This window comes from Sander lucioperca, chromosome 4 (assembly GCF_008315115.2).
Source record: "Sander lucioperca isolate FBNREF2018 chromosome 4, SLUC_FBN_1.2, whole genome shotgun sequence".
NCBI lineage: Eukaryota > Metazoa > Chordata > Actinopteri > Perciformes > Percidae > Sander > Sander lucioperca.
Window position 1 is genome coordinate 30,948,360 of NC_050176.1, and position 22,451 is coordinate 30,970,810.

Here is a 22,451-nt window from a genome sequence, read left to right on the forward strand (position 1 = left end):
CATCTTTTTGATTAGCAAGTGACCTTCAACTGACTACTTTAAATAGAGAGGAAATAATCATACATCCTGGAAAAAGAGAGAAATGACAAACATGGATGTAATTTCCTTATAAATACTTGCCTGCCAAGTGCCACTTGTCTGTTCTAGTGTATCACTGTGGTACCAAATGGGCGTAAAAACCTATTCTCAATTCATATAAGAATTGAGAATATAATAATAATTTGGCATACATACCGGCTCTAGATTTTATAAATGATATATCTCACAAAGAGACAGCCAAACAAAGGGAGAGCAGTTTTTCAGAGCAGATTTTTTCTCTTGGAGGTAAACATGTTTTGGTTGGGCATTTTCTGCACTAGTATTAACGAGATGATTCTGTCTCAGCCAGTCAGGTGAACCAATCATCAGACTTCTGACTGAAAACTCCCTGAACTCTGTTAAATATTTGTTTTGCTTAGTAATGCAATAGTAGGCCATTAGCAGATATCATTCTTAAAAGACCTGAGGCCTTAGTTTCTTGTCAAAACAAACACCCGACATTAAGTAACATATCAACTCACAATATCACCCAAAATACATTGGATCAGACATTAAAAGCATTACTGCAGGTTGTTGAGGAACTCTTGCAAAACTCCAAGTTAAAAGGAGAGTACCCACAGATACAACCAATGTTTAAGGTTTATATCAAACTCTTGGTGTAACTCTTAATAAACATTGCTCTTGTACATGAGAAAAAACAAAACAGCTCAAAACAAAGAGAGATCAGAAAGAGCACTGGATAAGAAGGAAATCTAGGTAATGACAATGAGAATTAAATACGTAGGAAAAAGGGGAAGAAAACAAGAGCAAGAGAGATAGGAAAAATTCATAGGTTTTACCTCCATTACAAGTAACCTTAACCTCTCGCAGCAGAGTGAGAGGGATCTGTAAAACAAGCAGCACAGTCTAGGAGAGAAACTGACATTTTGAAAGAGGTCAGCAGGAAAAGGTGCAGAGACTCCCAAGGATAGGGGACAACTGGTCGTGTGTTGGGGGGGGTCACTCATTTGGGTTGCTCAATGGCCTTTAAGTGCAATGTCAAAGTGGGCAAGGAGAAATTACCTGCTAAAAATTTTAAAACGCGTCCAAATTGACCTTCCTCTCAAAGCCATAATTATCATAATTTTCCTGCAGTCAATGAGCAACTTGGAATGTAAAATATGTGCGACAGCCTTTGTTATAGTGAATAACGGCTAAATGGTTTGGTCTACCTTGTGGTATGTCACTTCACTAAACACATTTACTGTTACAAAGATCTAGGTGCATTGCACATTCATAAACATGTAGGCCATGCTCATGAATTCAGCATTCAAGGCCTCCTGTCTCTTTGAGAAACACCCCATGCTCAAGAAATACTTGTCAATTCTTGTTATGTATGCTACATTGCATATTTCACTCGTTTTTGTGTGGACTGAAGACTCACTAATAGAGGTGGTTGAGTATTTCTATGAGTGTCTGCCTTGTGTCAAACTATGTGTGAGTGTTTGTCTTTGTTGGAATAATGACCCGTCGCTAGAGCTGGGCAATATATCGATATTATATCGATATCGTGATATGAGAATAGATATCATCTTAGATTTTGGACATTGTAATATCGCAATATGGCTTAAGTGTTGTCTTTCCCTGGTTTTAAAGGCTGCATTACAGTAAAGTTATGTCATTTTCCAGACTGTTCTATTATTTGCCTTTACCCACTTAGTCATTATATCCACATTACTGATGATTATTTATCAAAAATCTCATTGTGTAAATATTTTGTGAAAGCACCAATAGTCAACGCTACAATATCGCTGCGGTATCGATATCGAGGTATTTGGTAAAAAATATCGTGATATTTGATTTTCTCCATATCGCCCAGCACTACTCGTTGCACGTCAACTTTAACGTCAATTCCTTGGGGGTATCATTTACCTGTCAATGTAAACATGAGCAATGAAGCTTACTGCACAGACAGCATAGGATTCCCAAATTAAAGGCAGGATTTGAGGTATAACGAAGCTGTGGCCAATTTGTAAAAGAAGAATTTGCTTATAATGTAGCCGTAATGCATGCATGATGGTGCATATAATTTCAGTCATTTTGCAAGGGGTCCTTTGGGAGACTGCATCTTTAAACGCCTTTCATGGAGCAAAATCGCTCTTTTTAGTGACTAAACCTGGCAATCTTGACTTTCAGTATTGAATCATGGTACTGCATCAAAGTCAAAAAGTGTATTTTAACAGTTAGATGAGGAATTGTAGGAACACAGTATTAGTTAACCTACTTACCATTGGCCCTGCACTGACAGGGTGGCGAAGGGTGAATTTTGTTGGGAACTGCTGCATCACACTGTCTTGCTGGACATTATTTCTGTTCAGTTTGTTGCTGCCAGGAGAAACCCTTGCAGCAATAGCAGCCAGGACAATTTGATAAGACCCGTGGGGTTAAAAAGAGGGCCGAGGGAATGACTAGTAACCACCTCCACTTTTCCTTGGCAAACGATTACTGGATCACACTCAAGGCTAAATGCTTAAAAAGGGAGCTTTAACAAGATACAAGTTAATGGTTACAAGCAAGAGATTTAAACATCCAATTGCAAACTGATTAAATAACCAAAAGTAAATTTAATTAACGTAGGAATATGGTGAGGACATTAAGGAGGTAAAGTGGCTCTTGAGAAAAAGAGTTAAAACTAGTTTCTTTGACGCTAAGTGCCATGATCATAATAATGTAGACAAGCAGCTTTGGATCTCAGCATACTATTTCAGTTTTTTGTTTTTTTTTAATCAATTCAGATTATTAAGTCACCAATTGTAAAATCATAGCTACCTTCTCCAAACTGTGCTGTTCAAACATTTGCAAGACAAATACAAAAACACACATTTATAACAAAAAGGGAGAAAAGAATTTAAATTTTATTCAACCTAAACTAAAAGCCATAGTAACAAGTGCCATACAGTTTGTAGGATAGAAACTACACGGATATTAGATATTTCATTTAACTGTTGATTTGACTAGGTATAAACGTTTCCATTATCATTAGTACCTGTTCATATATCTTGTTTATGCATAGACATGGATACAGCTATAGTCAAGTAGTACATGAGGAAACTTATGAAAAAATGGATTCAAGTGACCTGAAATGTAACAATGTTATGGGGACAGTTATATAATGAAAGTCTGGGTGAATTAACATTCAGTTCTCATAATTTTCAAGTCTCACATAAGTAGAGATGCAGACAGTTTGCTAGTCAGAAGTGGTACACTTTGTTTCAAGCCATCATGGTCCTCAGGCTGCACAAAGGGTTTTCTGAACAAAGCTATGTAAATTATAAACTCACATGTAAATTCAAAACCTGATTAAAGGGTTGAGTGTGCAGGAATGGAAATATGCAATTGTTGGAGTTGGCTTTTTAATTTGAATGTGTAAACAAATTTGTAGGACAAGCATAGCTCTGCAAAAAAAAACACAGTCAACAGCCATTGTTCAATGCTGTTGTATTTGTGGAGGTTATCAATGTGTGCGGGTGATTTTTTTTGGTTTCTCAGGTTGACTGGTTTGAAAATGAGAACCTTGCAAGCCTAAAAACATGTTTCTTTAAAGGGATAAATACATATTTCTGTTTTGCATTATGGCTTTTTGGGAAGTCGCAATGCATAAGCAGGTGATACAACCCATGCAGTTCATTAAAATCTTAAAACAAATTGTGATGCACTACAACCGGATGAATGATTTGTTACACCCAGTAAATAGACAGTGTCGCCTAGCCAAAGAGACCCCTGTATGACACTTATTGCCACAAACTCGCACAGCAAAGCAATATCAAACACAATAAAAATTCTAGGCAAGTCCAGAGTTGAAGGGTGCACAGATCTTACCTTATTAAGTAGCAGCAGAAGAGGAGGCTGAGGATGAAGACAAAGATGGCTGTCCCAAACACCACAATGTAGATATTAAGAGGAAGATTCTGGAACCCTATATTTGGCATCCTGAAACTGTAGTGCGGGAAATCGGAGCTCATGGATATTCTGGATGGAGAGAGACAAATAATACAGAACATTAGTATTTCCACACACATTCAGAAAGTGGACAGAAAAAAAAAACTTGGACCAATAAGGGCACAGCATTACATGACTCAAAGTAAGACTGGAACTAAAGGTCATTTAGTTGCACTTTCAAATTAGTTTTACTTTCAGAATTACAGAAACCTATTCAGGGTTTGGTTTAATTTCTGTTTAGTTTTATTGTAAATGCAGGGTTTTTCCTACGTAGAGGGATTTTTGGCAGCCCCCCAAAGAGGTTTTAGCCAGCCCCTAAGGAAAATGACCAGCGCCAAAATGATAAGAATTAAGAGATAAAATAGCACTTAAATCCTCTCTGACTGTGTTGAATAGCAACTTACGAAACAACAGTTGAAAAAGCAGAACATAAACTTGAATAGGAGCGCTTATCTCAGTTTTACCGTCCAGAGTCAGGTTGTGCCGGACTCTCCCGGTGATTTTAACCCTGGTATTTTAATATTAATATTATTTTTTTAAGCAGCTTTGTTGATTGGGTTTTCATTTACTCAAGTGTAATAGACAATGCATATAGATTTCTGTCAAATAAGGTAACACAGACTCATTGCCTTTACTGTACGCAAACCGATCATGTCCAAATGTCCAAAAAGAGAATGCCCAGAATGACATTAAGAGGAAGAGTGACTCCATCCAGAGTCCACTATGTGTGTGCCCCATAATGTGCAACAGAAGACTTTAAATGACAGCATATGTGATATTGAAGCATCATAATATATTTTTTAACAAGCAACCAGACACAACATGAGGCAAAAAGATACCCCAGAGCTAAAGATACAATACAGTCCTGAATATCCTCTACTCACAGTAAATCTAGACTTTAAACTAATAGAATTATTCCAAAATACTTATAAACTCTATTTGTAATACATTTGAGGGGTGTACCCTCCTGCTGTGGCAGATGGTGCAACTGTTTCAACCGGTTCGAACATTTAAAAAAAAGAGTGCTTTAGTTCCTAGAAACACAAACACACTAAAAACATTAGAGGAATTCAATAAAAAGCCACAGTATGTTATGGATAAATAGGCACTCCCCCCACCCCCCACCCCACCAACTAATGAGCCAATGACCATTACTGCATGGCTGAATTATGACTCTCCTGCTCTAGGGTTTGCTTAAATTGGCCAGATGTCAAAACCTCAAAATCTACACTGAAAGTCTAACTAAAACAGCAGAGCTATGGTGCAATACTGTACCTACCACACTGTGACAATATAGGACACATTAAGTTCTCATTTACATATTCTACTGCTAACAGACAGCTAGAGCTTTGATCCTACAGTATTCTACAGCTCTCTTTATTTTTCATCCACTATCCAGAGAGAAAGACTTCTTTGTTTGGTTTTTATTATATGAAATACACTGTTTTAAAATACACACTGGTACGCAGTGCTAACACAGTCTTTTTTGTTACAAAACAAAAAAACAATGATTAGTGTGGCCGGGTTGGTTAGTGGGTAGAGCAGGCGCACATATACTGAGAGGCTTATGCCTCGACGCAGAGGACCAGGGTTCGAGCCCGACCTGTGACGATTTCCTGCATGTCTTCCCCCTTTCTCACCTAACTGTCCTGTCAAATAAAGGCGGAAAAGCCCAAAAATAATCTTTAAAAAAAAGAAAGGCTACATATTAACATTTATTTGACAACACTGTCTTAAGTATACCTAAAAAAATCTCTTCTGAAGAACTGATTCATAAAAGCTAAGGCAAACCAATAAGGAGCTATTGGTCTAGTGCTTTTACTCAATATACCAAAGGGACATGAGTAGACATGTCTACGCCTACACAGAGAAGAGGAGGAGGAGAGGACAGGAATAACTCTTTTGGCTCCTTTGGGAACCTGGTCTTGTGCCCCTCCCCTTCACTAAACACCAAGAGCTTGATTCCTCTATCCTTCTCTGGACTGTGGAAAGTTTTGTAGGTTTTGCTGAGGCCATATTATGATTACACCACATGTGTATCACAGTGAAACTTGTCCTCCATTATATAACCAAGGTGTCTCTGTATTGAGAACACTTTCTCAGCATTACCCTCAGAAGCCTCTATATAACATAACTCCAGCCAGTATTGGCAGTCATGATCGGCGCCTCAACCCAGAGCCACTCGTTTCCCCTATAAAAAAAGAGTTGGCACAGAGTCATCTGCAGTCCAAGATATGCTCACCTGTCTAGCTTTACACAAGAACAGTGTTCTTGGTAAGACACCTAGCTCATGATATTAGAGAACTGAGATAACAGGATTCATGTTTTTTTATACTTTCCAATAGTTTTCATTCCAACACATGTTTTAACGTCTCAACGGCATGCAGAAGAGGTAAATGGATGAGGGTAAATGCCCCCAAAATGGTCCTTGGGCACAAAGGCCAGATTAAGTCTGAGCTTCATCTTATTTAGTTGTCCCATGCAAATCTTTTGCCAAAGGATGGATGCCTTCAGTATAATTGATATTATAGGGGAGCCCAACGGTTATCAAATTAAATAGACCACTGCCATAAGCGTGGGCCATTTCATTCGAAATTTCAAAACAGCACAAGCCATTTTAGCTGGTGATTTTGCCACTTAACTATCAATCTGTTGTGGGCAATTCAATCAGCTGTAGATAAATAATGCAAAGACGTCATTTTGATGGTCAATTCTCTCTTACTCTTTCCCTCCAAACAAAGCCCAGACAACTTCCTCGCTTATCTGAACACACTGCTGCAGAGCTACATGCCTTTCACACAAACACCTCTACAAGCACTTCAGGAGATAGCTAGATGAAACCAATGAAAAAAATGATGTATAACTAGCCAACAACTTGTAAGCACACTATTACATTTATTATAAAGCTTAATGTTCTCCGGCTAGTTTAAAAAAAAGGAATGGTGTTGATCTTGCAAGACAACTAACAACAACATATATACCATCTCTTTTTTTTTTTTTTTTTTTTCTTGTAGACTTACAAATATATAGCACACACATACCCACATGGCGCCTTCATGCTGAAGAGCAAAAAATTATGCATAGATCTGTAACACAGGCTCTTGAGAAGTGACATAACTTGTCCTTGAGAGCCCTGTCAGTGGGTTGCCTCCTGTTGACTTATTTGGATCATAGCCCTTCTTTGCCCCGTTCATAATGGCTTCACGCCAAACTCAAGTCTCGCTTCACTCTCTGACTCTCTCTCCTGACTCTCGCTCTCTCAACAGGCACAACAACCCCCTGCTTATCTAAACACACACAAACAAACACCTCTGGAGAATGTTAGAGCAACACACTGAAAATTAGGTGAAAATAACTTGACATGTTTAGCCCTTTTTTGTTAGCAGATCAACTTTAAATATTGAGTTGTGGCTCACCACCCAAGCTGACATACACCCCCAGTGCTGCATGGAGTTTTCTCCTATGTGTTTCCGATGGTGGTAAACATTGTGGACAGTGAAGACATCATGAAATGTGAAGAAAGGTTCGGTAGTTATCTCCAGACATATTTTGTAATCTAGTAAAGCCATTACCATGGCAATCCTTGCAACGAAAGAGTGCACACACGAATAGTGACATTCATTTTGCAGCTATTCAAGGCTAACCTGACAGGCAACAAGACGACGTAAGTATCTTAATTTGTCATGTGCTAGTGGTTCATGCTTAACATTATTAATGATGTTTTTTCTTCAGTACACGTCACCTACGATTATGAGAAATATATTATTCACTCCTTTTGGGCTTCTTGACTGCTGATCAGCACAGCTTTACAGGTTGTTGTAAGCCAACATAACGAACAAAAATAACAGAAAATCTGACAACACAAAACAAATCTGCATAATTGTTAGATATTTATGAAAAAAAAAAAATCAAATTAACTGCTTCCAGCAAACACTACCGCAGTTTTCATGTAGCCTAAAAATGACATTAGCATGGTGGCTATGTCACTGCTAAATGCTACTGTTTAGTTAGAGCAAAACACAACTATTTATCCCCTTGCCAAATAGTGATAACATGATCTCAGGCTGTATGAAGTAAAATAAAATGCCAATTATTAGGCAAAAAACAAAGCAATCCTTCCAATCATTGAGGGAATGCTTTTTGGAGGAATGGTGTTAGTCTTTAAAGTTCAACAGACTTGCAGTATATGCCCACGCAGTCAGTTAATTTGTCACCCATCGGTTTGTTCCGTGAATTTTTACAGATCAAACGTCTGCCATGACATTAAAAACTAGTAGGCTTAGCACTTGCTGTGCTTCCTGTGCATCTAAAAATACCTTGTTGCCCCTCTCCCTTTTTGAAAGTGAAGGGCAAACTCTGGACCAAAGCCAAACTTGCACACCACACTGCGTATAAAACTAGTTGTGCAAAAAATGTGAATTTAGAGTGAAGAAGTGCTGAAATGGATTTTCCACTGGGCGGGTCTGTGCTGCGTTCCGGCTGCGCCACGGTTTTGTTTCGTCCTCCGCCACGCGCCATACTACACCAGGAGCATATCAGAAGCATAGGGTCTAGTCTGCCCAACTCAGATTTTATTGTCTCTACAAGTACTTGAAAGAACAATCACGTGTTTATTAAGCTAGTAATTACCTTCCACTCCAGGCACTCCTGCAATTTAACTTAATGCCTTCTCTTTTCTGGTGCTGTCCTAGGGTTGCACAATATTGATAAAATGTGATATTGCGATATCGATTATGAATATTATTAAACATATGTAAAATTACAAAAGTTATGGGAAAATGCATCAAAATAGATTCATAACAAATGCAACACAAGGTTTATTTCAACTGTCATATTGGACTGGTAAATAACGACCATGTCTACAGAACAGAACATGTTTTACTGGTTGGACAGTATAAAATAAATAAAGAGAACAGGACAAAACTTTTCTTTCGCTTCTCTGATTCGTTCCGTTTTGTTGTCTCTATCTATTTCTTCACTTACACTGTCACTCTCTCGAAATATGCACACATGTGGTACGCTACATAGGGTTTGTCACGTAGTGGACCCGTGCGCTGACGTGCACTAACATGTGCAAGTCGCACGTTAACTGGCCAATGAAATGATGATCATTATAGCTTTTTTCAAGCGGGCTTTAAATCAAACACAACTAAGCCACACAGCCAACGGACAGGACACAGCGCTCCACAAAATATTGCACACTTATCGCAACGCTTTCGATATAATATTGCGCAACGTGATATTGCGATAACGATATTGAGTCGATATATCATGCACCCCTACGCTGTCCTTAAAAAAAGGATCTGTGATCGTTTCTCTTCCTGCCCGGCTGTTTGAACACCCCGCGTGAAAATAGACCTGGCGTGTATCTTCAGCGGAGAGCCACTTTACGCACACTTCTGGGATGCGTCGAGACGCGGGTGGTGGAAAATCAAGCATTGACTTGAATGGCCGTGATTGCTCGCAGATGGGCAGATCTAGCTATGCACTGACTTATCGGCAGATATTCGCCTTGTTGACTGCTGTCGGCCTATCAGCAAATAAGATGACATTCACCGATGGCAGTGGCCCTTGTTTATCTGTTGTGTTGAAACAACCTTTTTGCTGGCTAAAGGTTGTGTTGGTTATTTGGAGTCAAACTTGAACAGTAGCTAGCATAGCTGCTACTGCAGCTGCTGATTCGGTGAAGCCACTGGGTGGCACAACTCTAGCATGACGTAAGGGTGCAACGAATGCCGTGTGCATGTGTGGTTAGTTAACAAATAAAAGTCGGCCATGTGAGTATAACCCCTTCTCTGTGAAAGATCAGCGACAAGAAAGTTGTATTCTGTATGAAAAACACAAGAGGTGACATTACATACATACATACATACATACATTCATACATACATACATACATACATTTGACTCATGTTTCACAAAACAAATGTTTTTGTTCGGCTATGTACTGAAAAATTCTTCTCATTAAGTAGGTAGTTGTATAACTGGTAAAAAAAAAAAGGCTTTTGAAGCAGTTATTTTTCAAAAAAAGAACCTTCATTTCAAACAAGATTATATTAAAGGAACATGCCAACTTATTGGGACTTTAGCTTATTCACCATATCCCCCAGAGTTAGATAAGTCCATACATCTTCACAACCTTCACATCTCCGTGTGTGTCGGAAGATTCTGGAGGTAACTGGCTCCATCTAGCCTACTGCTCCCAATAAGTGACAAAATAACGCCAACATTTTCCTATTTACATGTTGTGATTTGTATAGTCACAGCATGTACAAATAACAAGGTCACATGAGACACAGCTATCTTCTAACCGTATACATACTGGGAACTATATTCTCAGAAGGCGAAGCACTGCTACTTGGGCGGAGTGATTAGCGCAACACCTGAAAAGCACCGTTGTTACTCTCTGCTCCTCACCACCAAGAGGCGCCACTTTGACAGCGAAAAACTTTTAAAAAAACGTTTAAAGACTATTTGTCCATTGTTTATTTCTAAAGAAACACGACAATGTATAAAAGGCTCCATTACCTTGTATCTCACGTTATGGCTCCGTAGTATACGTTTTTGTAAAAATAGGCTAACGATTGTGTCATAACCACGCAACCTTCTGTCGCATAGTAGAGGAATTACCGTACAGTACAGGAGAAGCTCGCAGGCAGTTTTCGACTTACATTAGCCGTTTTAGTTTAATTACTAATGTTAACTAGCATTTTAGTTAGCAATAATTAGCCTGTGTCCATGTTATCTCCTTACATATACCTACACTCTCCGTCTCTGCAAGATTGGGAATGATTGAGATTTCTCTTGGCACAGCTACCAGAAGACTTACAACTTTCAGACGGGTTGCTCACGTCACATCTACGTCGGCAAGCTCAGTTTGCAGCTGCGCAGTAACGCTCAGCCATCATCGGAAAAGTGCTTCTAATAGACTTCACTGGTCTCCGTCAAAAACAACGGCGTCCCTTTGTCCATTTATTTTAATGCCTATGCTCACCACGGGGCTTCTCATGTGCTGCGAGCAAATCACTCCGCCCAAGTAGCAGCAAAAAAAGAGGGAATAACAACAAAAAAAACAAAATAACCAACAGCAAAGAAAATATCAGTATCTGCATCGGCCAAATTGTTATTTTAAACATCAGTATCGACCCAGAATTTTACAATCGGTGCATCCCTAGGCAGATGTGATATGCAACCTCTCACCTTATCCCACCATTTCTGCCACCAACTGCCTCTTTCACTCAGACATTTTCAGTGGCCTCACCCTGTTACATAACCAGCAACAAGACCACGCACAGCACACAGGCGGATTCCTTTGCAGCGGCCCAGGTGCGAATCCGACCAGCGGCCCTTTGCTACATGTCATCCCCTCTCTCTCTCCCCCCACTTTCCTGTCTATCCACTGTCACTATCTAATAAAGGGAAAAGCCCTGTTAAATTGTCAGTTCATCAAAATTATAAAAACAGACAGAAAATAAGAACATATTTTCTCCTATCTGTAGTGGTGTCTGGCCACAAAACGTTTGGTTTTATGTGCCAAGGGCAGTGTACCAACTAATCATACAAGCTAGATTCTGTTTTGGTCAGGATGAATTTCAACTGACACAGTATATTTTCATTTCCAGTAAAACTAAATAAAACAATGTAATGAGCTGCTGTTCCTCATGTGTGGGTAGTTTTACATGAGGAGAACATCACTCCCTAACTATGTGAAGCAAAGATCACACATCAGTATTACATTTTTCCCCTCCGTTGTTGGCTGGTAGGCCTAAATAGTTTCTCTATTAGACAGATTCTTCTGGACAAGTATTTATTAACCCAGTCTACAAGCAGAAACTATTTCCCACAATGCCAATGAGTCATCATCAATGAGGTACTATGAACCTTCCATTTGTGTCCTGAATAAAGTTATTATTATTATTATTATTGTATATTATAATCACTTATTTAGGTCACAAAATGGTTTCATTTTGACCTATGCTATGTCAAAACAAGCAAATAGACTTTCTTAAAACAATTACACATTACAGTACCTGCAGAGATACCAGTTTCACAGATTGATATCAAAATATTTAGATCAAAATCTGATTCAGGATAATGATTAGTTTACAGTAGGCCTAGTTAGTATAGGTATTTGTAGAGCATAGTGTAATTGATATGTTTTTAAGACCTTCTAAACCATACCGTATAAGACAACCATATAGCCCATTGGTAGTTTTATCTAGACTTGCCTTAAGCTAAGTTCCCACTACAAGACCCCAGTCTGCTGTACTATTCACACTACACAACTTGCTGTCTTCTTTTCACTATCTGACTGGCGACAGGGGCGCACCATAGATGTATAAAGAGAACTGGATACAACATTCGAGGCATAGCCTGAGCCTCCTTCATTCCTATGAGAGTTGATCAGTGTCGCATGAAACCAAAAACAGTCGTTATGACGTTAAAAAAAAAATGTATCCATTGATTTACAAACATCTCTTTTGACATGTAAGACTATGGGATTTTTGGATGGCCACCAGAAACAAGCATTCCAAGTTGTTGATGGCTAATTTGCAGCGATGAAACCAAGTAGAAAAAGAAAGATCAGACAGCGTGCTTTTAGGGGGTGTTGTCATTGCCTGTTTCCACACATCTTTACAGCCTGTTTTCTCTTCGTGCAACAACAACTTCGGTCTGTGTTACAAATGCAACACATACAGTAAAGTACGGGCAACCCCTCCCCCTGGTTTCCTCTCAACCTGTGTCTGGTGCTCTCATTGGCTGTAGCTCCCTGGCAGAGTTCCTGACAGCTCCAGATATTTAGCCAGCTAGATATCTGGAATGTGTCTGCGAGGCACCAGTGAGCCTCTCGTCTCGCATTTCTGAATAGTTCATCCATCGGTGCTTGCGGGCAAGCGCTCGAGCGCCGAACTAATGTCAAATTTGCCAATATGTCAATGTCAATATGGAGCTTTTGTTGGTAAGCTCCAAAAACGGTTGGCAAGCAGAAAATCAGGGCGAAAGTCCTGTAGGGGCACTTGCCATCACCAAACAAAATCTCTGATCATCAAGATCATTCTTGAACATCTGACTGAAGAACGATCCCTTTGTCCTTGCTAATCCGTTTACATAACTAATTTATCACACAATGGTATGACTGTACGCTTAATCAAACGTGCTGAAAAAACAAGTCTTCCATCCGTCAACTTCCCCAGCCCTCTTCCATATCTTTATTCCATATTACTCATAATCAATAGGGGCTGGACCATTAGTAGACACATCACATGGACGAATGATGACCTTTGGACCCATGATACTTCACATATTTGTCATGTGATGAAATATGTTTTAGGAAGCTAGTGAGTAATACTGCCATTTGGTTTGTTCCAAGGAAAATGTATCCAAATGCTTAACCAAAAACAGGTTAATTAAATGAACCTTTGTATTTTTCCAAAATGCCCTCTAATGCCCTAGTAATTTAGTGCATGTATCTTTGATACATTTCTTTTTTCCCCTTGTTTTATCGTATTATTAAATAGAAAATTCCCTTAAAAAACAACCCCAACACCTTAAGTCTGTTCAGTAGTTTCTTGTGATCAGCCCACAATATCACATTCACGAGATGCTGTCTGAATGAGAAATGGAAATTTCCACTAGCAGCCACAGCCGGCCATGAGATTTGCACATCTGAAACTTAATATGCCAAAGGGCAGCAACAAACACCAGGGCCTCAGAGGCAGAGCAAAAGGGCTCTTCAAAATGTGCTGGCTGTGGTAAGTGAAATGCCCATATTCAGATGATACTGAACTACCAATTTCTCAGCAATTTGAGTGGGGGGGATGTTGCGGGGCACTGGGCATTCACATATCTGACCATCCATCAAAACATTATTGCTCCCAGTTGAAATGTCTTTTTCTTTGTCCTTTCAGCAAGCGAGGAGGAAAAACAGATCAGTTACAAATCATGAAGATGCAGGCCAGGGATACAGCTGTCAGTAAGGGATGTAGAAAGCTTTAAAATATATCTTTCTCTGTTTAAACTGTCCGACAGTGTTACTTCCTGAGAGGAATGAAGATGATAATATTGATGGTCACGCAACCCCATTAATAATGGCAGTAGCCAACAGTGTTTCCACTTCGAGCCACAAAATATGCATTACAGAAAACTTGTTTTTCCAAAGTTGGGCCAAGTTCTACAGTAAGTACTAGGTCGCTGTAACTACAACTACAGTTATGGAGATGTGGGAGGTACAGGACTTGAGTGGAGCTGCCAAGGTCAACCTAATGCCGGCTGCTGATAGAAAATTTCAATTACTGGATTTACATCTAATGCCACTCCACGTGTGCGGACCTCACCCGTTGAGAAGTGTAAAACTCTTTTCGGTTCATTATGAAACTGTGGAGGGCCTACCTTAACTGTAGGTAATTAATGGGAAACACTAGATTAGTCATGAAAAAATTAGAACAGTGTGAGTTTTCCTTTTGTATGAAAGAGCAAAAAAATTGTAGCATGACATGTTTGAGTTAACTTGACATTGCACGTCCTGCGATGTTGCGCATGTGCACATCACAATGTCGATGCTGAAACGGTATATCGTGCAACCCTAATATGAATCCAAATGTCTGGGAACTAAAATCATCTGAATGGGACCAATATCTAAAAGTGTGTTATGACCTTTACTATATGCTCTTTTGCTCTCGCTCCCTCCTATTAAAGCCCATCATTCCTTAGTGACTCTGATAGTAACACAAGCTGACGCAAACAAGAGGAACTGACACACACAGCTGTCTCGTAGTACTCTTGTTGACTTTTGTCGAGTAGCCACATACACACCCCTTTAAATCAAGAGTGGTGAGTGATTTCGTTTGAAAATAAGCTTTTCAAAAAAATAGCACTGAACAAGATAATATTCAAATTGTAACAAGCATAATCCTATGCTATGCTTTTCACAGCTACCTACTTTAGAGAAACAGGACCCTTGGTCTGTCCCAGGCACTATAAATAAAACCTGTAGTCATGTGAGGGTGAGTAAGTCATGCTGAAACATAAAAACAGCCTGAACCCAATACAAGTCATATCAGTTCTCGGGGTTATCCACTACTAACCTGCAGGAAATAAACAAATAGTCTGAGACAAAATGTAGCATCCGAAACGTGTCACGTTCACACACTGTGACTAAATCTAAAATGTTATATGCTTACTCCATGAACCTACTTCTTAGTGAATCATTACTTTAGTCAATCTATTTAAGAAGAATTTGAGTTGGCCAAACGCCTTGTGCTTGAAGCCAAGAGAAACGAGGGACTAGGATTAGTGGATAAAACCAAACAGTAGCACAATAAATAGACATAATGTCAAAAAGGTAGCCACTAACTGCTCTGCATCAAGATAACACGGGAAGGGGCCAGTTATTGATCAACAATCAATGCACATGCAGGCTTTAGGCACAACTCTTCAGTTCCCCACTTACAAATAGATATTGCAACCTTTGCAATTTGCTGTGTTCTCTGACAGTGGGGTATCAATATGAATTCAATATGTAGTAGCATTCAGCCTTTTACCTACTCATATTTTTTGTTTTACTGTGCATGAGGCTATATAACACATACAGTATGTCAAATTATATAGCAAATTTTCAGCAAACCAGATTAACAATCGTGAGTTAAAGTAACAAGATGGTTTTTAAAAAGTATTAAAATAAATGTATCCGTTAAGGTGGACTATCCTGTTAGCAATAAGGGGCAACTTATTTGTTTTTGATTTGCGTATTTAGGGGTCTCATGCATAATTTGGTCAACAAAACCAAATCATGCATCACTTATTCATTACATGACTATATCACACAAACTGAATAACTTAATAATTGTAGGTCCAGCTTTGATTTGATTTATTATGTTTAAATAATAATACAAACTACTTTACTAGTCTTTGCAGGGGCTTATTATCATGGAAATAAACCTGGGCCACATCATCTTATTTACCTTTAAGTTCAGCTCATTACGTGCTACGCAATAGTTAAACACTGAAAGTAAAAGTCTGGCCTACTGATTAACCACACAAAAGGTATTTTAGTTTACTATGGTTTGACGACAAATTCAACAAGCTACATTTAGCCCCCAACTACAGGAGCTAAAGGCAATATTGTGTTATGTAAAATAAAATCCCCTTATGTTCTTTCCCACTAATTCTGCATATTGCACCTTCTTTATATGTTAAGCGCTGCAGCTACTGGCGAACACTGAGGGAGTCTGAAGGAGGCCTCTTGATCGCCCACTACTCAAATGCTACAGCAATGTGTATTTGGAACGTGTTGGACCAGCTCTAAGTGTTTAAGGAGACACCAGTCTGACTAAAATCTGTTATGTGATATTTGACTATTTAAGGTTTGCCCTCAATGTGAGGCACCAGTGCCCTCAAGTAAGTTCCCTACAAATAAAGTAACGCTCATTTCCTCTTAACCGGAAAATGGCATAACACATAGACAGTATGAAATGACATTCCTTATACTGCCATTGACGAGCAGGCTTTGTATTGGGATGTTCACAAGGTGTCCATCGTCAAAGTAAAATGAGTAATCCCTTTAATCGCACAAGTGTATTTTTATTTGGTAATATTGTGTGTCAACACACACATAGCTGACGACCACTTTTCTCAAACTGTCTAAAGACCCTTTATAGAAGCCACCTAAACACCAAAACATCCGTTTACAAAAATGAAGTCAGAGGAAGACCAGCACCTTGCTGTTACAGAAGCCCAGTGTTGCACTTACATGATCCATTGGAAAGGAAATTCACTCTATAAGTAAATGAGCTGGGCTCAACTAGTTCTCTTACACCAAGTCTCTTCAGGATTGGGTTGCACTAGCTATTCATAGGTAGTTGAGCTATTTTATTAATTGTGTCATTTCAGTTTGCCCTAAACTGTCTTATTGAAAAATGTTATCTGGCTTAACCTCTGGGTTAGGAACATTATAGTTATGCAAATGCTAAATGATTTAGGCCTACTAGATATTGCCATGTAATTCAAGAAAATCCAAGTATCCAAGAGCAGACACTACTAGAGGGGCATTTACATTTGTGCACCAATTCGTGCAGTGCAACGTTTAACCACTGCAACTCAAGATTAGAAGAGTGAAAATACTCACATTGGCAAGCATGTCTGATCTCTACCAATACTCAAAACTCATTCTCAAATTAAGGGGCCATCCACACGGAGACGGTTTTTGATGCAAACGCACATGTTTAGCATCGTTTGGGCAGCCCGTCCAAACAAATTCTGTAAACGCACTGCCTGAAAACGCACTTTTTTGAAACCTGGTCTCAGGGTGAAAAAATTCGAAAACGTCTCCCTTTTGGATTCGTTTGGACGGCGAATACGAATACGTCTGTATCGATGATGTCATCGCCACACCCCTCGACCTCTTACCCGCACTAGTGCACGGCCACACACAACTGCGGTAAAGCTAAGAGAGCATATCCCATCTCCATGGTCAAACCAGCTCACTTCATCTAAATACTTTGTCTCTGCTCCCTGACACTTCCCTCTGCCGGTCCTGGATTCTACACAAGATATATTGCTAACGTTATGTAGCTAACGTTAAATATCACTAAGATGACCACTCCAGCAGCAACGTAACGTTAGCTGCTATGGTTATCTATTTATAAAGTGGAAGTAGACAACTTATCAACTAGCTAGCTAATCGGTCTGCTTATCAACTCCTTGAACGGATTATAGTAACGTTTACCACGGCTTATTGTAGAAAGGCTACCGCAAGAAAAACGTGTAGATTATCAAAAAGACATTGGATCATTAATGTTTGTTTGACTGCCGATTTTAGCTAGCAGAGCTAACGTTAGCTCGCTGCTAGCGCGCTGCAATCATGTCCGATGGCAGACAGAATTGCAAAATAAAGAGCAATCCAACAGCACATTATACATTGTAAACAAAGACACGTTTTCTTGCAGCGGCCTTTATAAATTGAGCAGTGGTGAAAGTTATTATAGTCCATGGATGTATTAAGAGAACGCTATAGTCTAGCCATGTTATAATGTGAAGTGGAAGTGACTATGCTCTTCTGTTTTTTTGGCGAATTTCTGTAGCAGAAACAGCGCCGCCTATAGGCCTGGAATATGAAGTAGCGCATTGAGTCATTTACAAATGGATCCGTTTGGACGCAACTATTCTTGAAACGAATCCAAGGGAAGACGGGTAAAAAAAAAGATCGTTTTGGTACGTGAGGACGTGGCCTAAGCCTTTAGGACCTGAATGTTACATCTAAATGATGGCTTTCAGCCACTGTTTTCAACTGTAGTGTCTGTGTGCTTTTAAGACTTGTTTTGCTTAAAATTCAGAGAGACTACAAATCTATTTCTACTCTGTTTTGGACAGGTGGTACAGTACAGGGACGTCAATGGTATCACTTTCAGAGGTCAGTGCACAGAAGTTCAACTAATTTGAACTTTTGGTGCCGTCCACTGCATTGGTACAGGGATGTTGCCAGTCAAATAGCCCAAATTCAACACAATGCAGAGTAAGGCTAAAAAACAAATTGTTGTAATCTATATTCTTTCCCTACATGCTAGAAAAACTTCAGAATGTTGTAGGACATTGTACCATTGTTGTACAGCTGCTTCCACAGTAAGAAGTCACTATACAGAAATGTATGAACACATTTTCGAGCACTATCAGGGCTGCATTGTTCAGTGACAGTTGATAGTTCACTAACTCTACACATCAACTTTGCCACTGTTGGAGAATATGTGCAGTCATGCGTACAGGGATGTCAATCATTTGCATTAGTCAGTGCATAGAAAGTTGAACAAAGTGAAACCTTTTGTGTAGTGCACTATCCACAACATACTTAAGTGCAAGACTCTAGCCAGTCAACATACCTCCTTTCAACAAAATTTGCCTCAGAGGGCTTTACAGTCTGTACAGTATATAGGTATGACACCCTGGATCCTTTGACCATTGAACAGCAGAAGAAGGCTAAAAGGTATGTTTTTCAAAATTGTGATGTATATTCTGTCATCAGATTGCTATTAACATGACTGATTCTGGGGAGGACAACGTATCTCTGGTCACTTGACAGCTGCTTCCACAGTAAGTAGTCCTACAGTGAATATTTTCTGCCACTCTCAGGTCTGCATAGTTAAGAAAAAAAAACAGCTCTCATCTCATACAGAATTTTAATAGATTGGAGACCATACGTTCTCATTTGCTACTCCATATAACTTTTTTTTTTACAACAACAAAAAAAGTACATGATAGCATACACATAATCAAACGGTGTCATACTTGCACTGCTGCCAGCTAACCCACCAAAGGAAAAGCGTGCAATAGCTCATGCGTGTTACTGCCCATATGCCCACACAATGCTGTTAGTGTTGACGGAAACACAGAGAAAGCCCTACTGTTTCCCTGCCATGCGTTTTCACAAGGGTTATCACTGTTTAGCTAAAAGCAAGTTTAGGTTTAAACCTTGGCTTTATTATAATGAGCAATAAAAGTGCTATTGTCCCAGGTGATAGGACATAATTAAGCTGAGTTGACTTTTACCCAGTCATTGGGCGCTATGAGAGCTTAATGATTCCACTTGACGTTATATACATAAGCTATATATCAATGCATCTTTATGTTGCGGTTTGGTGTGGTTATTGTCCATTACAGAGCAGGAGACAGCTGGGCGTAGGCTCGCTAGCTAGCAGCGTTAACCTTAGCTACAAATGACATCGCGTTCCTTAACGTTATTTCCGAGTAGCATACAGTCCAAAATATCTAAACAATGGTAACGTTAAAAAGCGTTGACGTTATGTCAATTCAAAAACATTCACACACCCCTCTGCAAAGTCTGTATGATATAATATATTCACTAGTTAATAGACCACACGTTTGACTGGTCTTGAACTCCAAATATAACAGCATCAATGCTTCTTTCCAAGAGCAATACATTCAATATAACAGTAACGTTAAGCAGTTAGCAGCTAATGATAAGAGGACCATCCACTCACCAGCGGTTCCCACAGCCCCAGTAGTAGCGTCTTTCGTGTATTTCTTCACAGACTCGGGGTGCTAGGAGGCTTTAAAAGCCGACAAGTTGACCCGAACTGAAAGCGAAGAGTGTCCTAACAACAAAATCTTAGCGTAACCAAATCCCTGCTGCAGGGCGACCTCATCACACAGCCTCCGCCTGTGATGTGGACGATGGTGGCGGCTGTGGTTAACTAGAACTGCGCTGGGTCTGAGTGGGAAACAGAGGCAAAAGAAAAATGACGATAAATAACGGAAAGTGGTGGATTAATGTATGTCGCTGGCAGGGAGGGGAGGTTATCCCGCGAGGGGCTTTCTCGTAGTGATTTCCCCCAAAAGAATCCGTCGTTGGCAGCAATGACAATCGTGGTTTGCAATCTGCACGACTCGCACGTAACGTATACGTTAAGCCCACTTCCACCAGTAGCTAGATCCCACCTCCTCCCAGTCAACTCAGCATATAGAGGCCCATACAGACCGATGTGGGTAATGCACGGATTGCCGCTGGAGATTTTGAGGACAGCGTGTACGACGAGGGGAGTGATGCGAGCATGGGAGGGAGGGAGGGGATGCCGCAAATGGTCACGTAGCTAGCTGACTGCAAGGGATTTTAAAATAATGGTTAAAATAAGAACCAATACTGGTTCTGTAATGGTGATGCCATGAGATACAGGGGACCAGTTTATTAGTCATGTATAAAAAGTCAATGTACAGCATTGCAGCTGCATCAATCAAGTTATTCAGATATATAAAAATAACAATATAAAAGTAGCCTAGCAAATAAGACTAAAATAATAAGAAGTAGCCTAGCAAATAGACTAAAATAACAATTAAAAAGTGCCAAAATACTGTATAAGATAATATTAAAGAATGATGTACAATATACAATTACAAATTTAACAATACATTTAAAAAAGAAGAAGAAAAAAATAAATCAACTCATAGTGGGCCCATTCAGAGTAATAATTCTGTAATTGGTTAATTAAGACTGGTGCAGTATTTTACTGTGGTAGCTGGTTGAGGTGGAGCTTTTAAGTACTTTATGTTTCTTAGTGTAATCTATAACACACATCATATTTGAACATTGAACATACATTAACAACCTAAAGTAGTTGTTATAATGGTTAATATAGCATAAACCCTCTAAAGGGAGCCTTCCTAAAAAGTTAAATGGTACTAAGAAGGTTTGTAATGTATTGTGATAATGATCAAAATTGCTTAAATACCAAACACGGTTAAAGGGACAGTTCCCCCAAAAATGAAAAATACATTATTTTCCTCTTAGTGCTGCTGCTGTTGGCCATAAATACAAAAAAAAATTGATCCTGCATGAAACAGCTCATAGCCAGGTCTGTGGATTATCTTGAGTAGCCGGGTGATGATTTCTGGAAGGAGATATGCTGATGAGTTTTTCAAATTAATTTGTTGGCGCAATGAGCATCAGAAGCTGAGTGTCATCTACTTCCATTATATTTGAGAGAAGGCAGACATCTCTACACCCGATTTCTCAAACAATGGGGAACTCACACCAAAAATCTAGACTGATAAATAGCACTACAGGTAAGGGACTGTTCGTTATTTAATTGAGGGGCCACCGGAGGAGTTTTGTGGCCTCTAACCTAAAAAGACGTGACCCTCCCCTCGTCAGTAATAATTTTCCTATGACCCTCCAAAACGATTTGAAAAAAAGGAATGACCCTCCCCTCGCGTGCAAGTTTGCACTTAGCAAAGAAGTACAAATACCATTTGATTTTTATAGCCATAATGTACAGGAGTTAACCTCTGCATTCTCATCTTACACATCACACTCCTCTGTTATGGTGTGGTGGCCATTTCAGTAGGTTTACTCACTAACATTGTTGTGGAAACACAATAAGCATGGAAACTAAATGCACACTTCATGTATTACTGCATTCCTTCAAATACTAAGTTACTCCTCTAGTAAACTAGTATTCATATGAAATAGAACAATAAAACATTGAGACCATTCAGCAAACGACGCTGGGATATAACCAATTCACCACTAGTTGCTATGGACTCGTCACTATCGTCATTGTATATTTTAGCACATAGGTAAAGCTGCCGAAGCTGAACATTGTATTCCAAAACACATATGTTTATTTTTAAAGTTTTTAAGTTACATTGTAACAATTTAACAATTCGCCCTTATGAAATCCAATCGCGGCACGGCTGTTTTGGAACGCAATAGACAGACGGTTAAATTCAACTAAAATGCAACAGTGAACAATCAGTGTTGGACCTATAGTCTGTTGAGATGCCTCTCCAAACGCAGAAACCAAGTGCAGTCACACTATAAAACGTTAAGACACGTTGAGAAAAAAGATCTGCATTTTGCCGTAATCCAATGACACAAAAAAAAGTAATCCACAGCGATCAGGAGATCCACAAAAAGGTAAATGATACGG

The 22,451-nt window shown here is 39.4% G+C and overlaps 1 protein-coding gene across 3 annotated transcripts in view; it reads right to left on the minus strand.

The window, feature by feature from the left end:
• Nucleotides 1–20,559, minus strand: part of rnf24 (ring finger protein 24) — a 32,816-nt gene extending 12,257 nt beyond the window's left edge. Inside the window, exons 1-4 of one of the 3 annotated variants that reach the window (XM_036000051.1) lie at nucleotides 7,059–7,313; nucleotides 3,898–4,047; nucleotides 2,307–2,418; nucleotides 879–924 (exon numbers count right to left, since the gene is read on the minus strand). In XM_036000051.1, coding sequence (XP_035855944.1) covers nucleotides 879–924; nucleotides 2,307–2,418; nucleotides 3,898–4,047; nucleotides 7,059–7,132 — 382 coding nt within the window. In that variant the 5' untranslated portion in view covers nucleotides 7,133–7,313. Of the gene's footprint in view, nucleotides 1–878; nucleotides 925–2,306; nucleotides 2,419–3,897; nucleotides 4,048–7,058; nucleotides 7,314–20,006 lie in introns of those variants that run through there. The other 2 variants (XM_036000052.1, XM_031276796.2) reach the window with 2 other exon arrangements.
• Nucleotides 20,560–22,451: the final 1,892 nt, after the last annotated feature.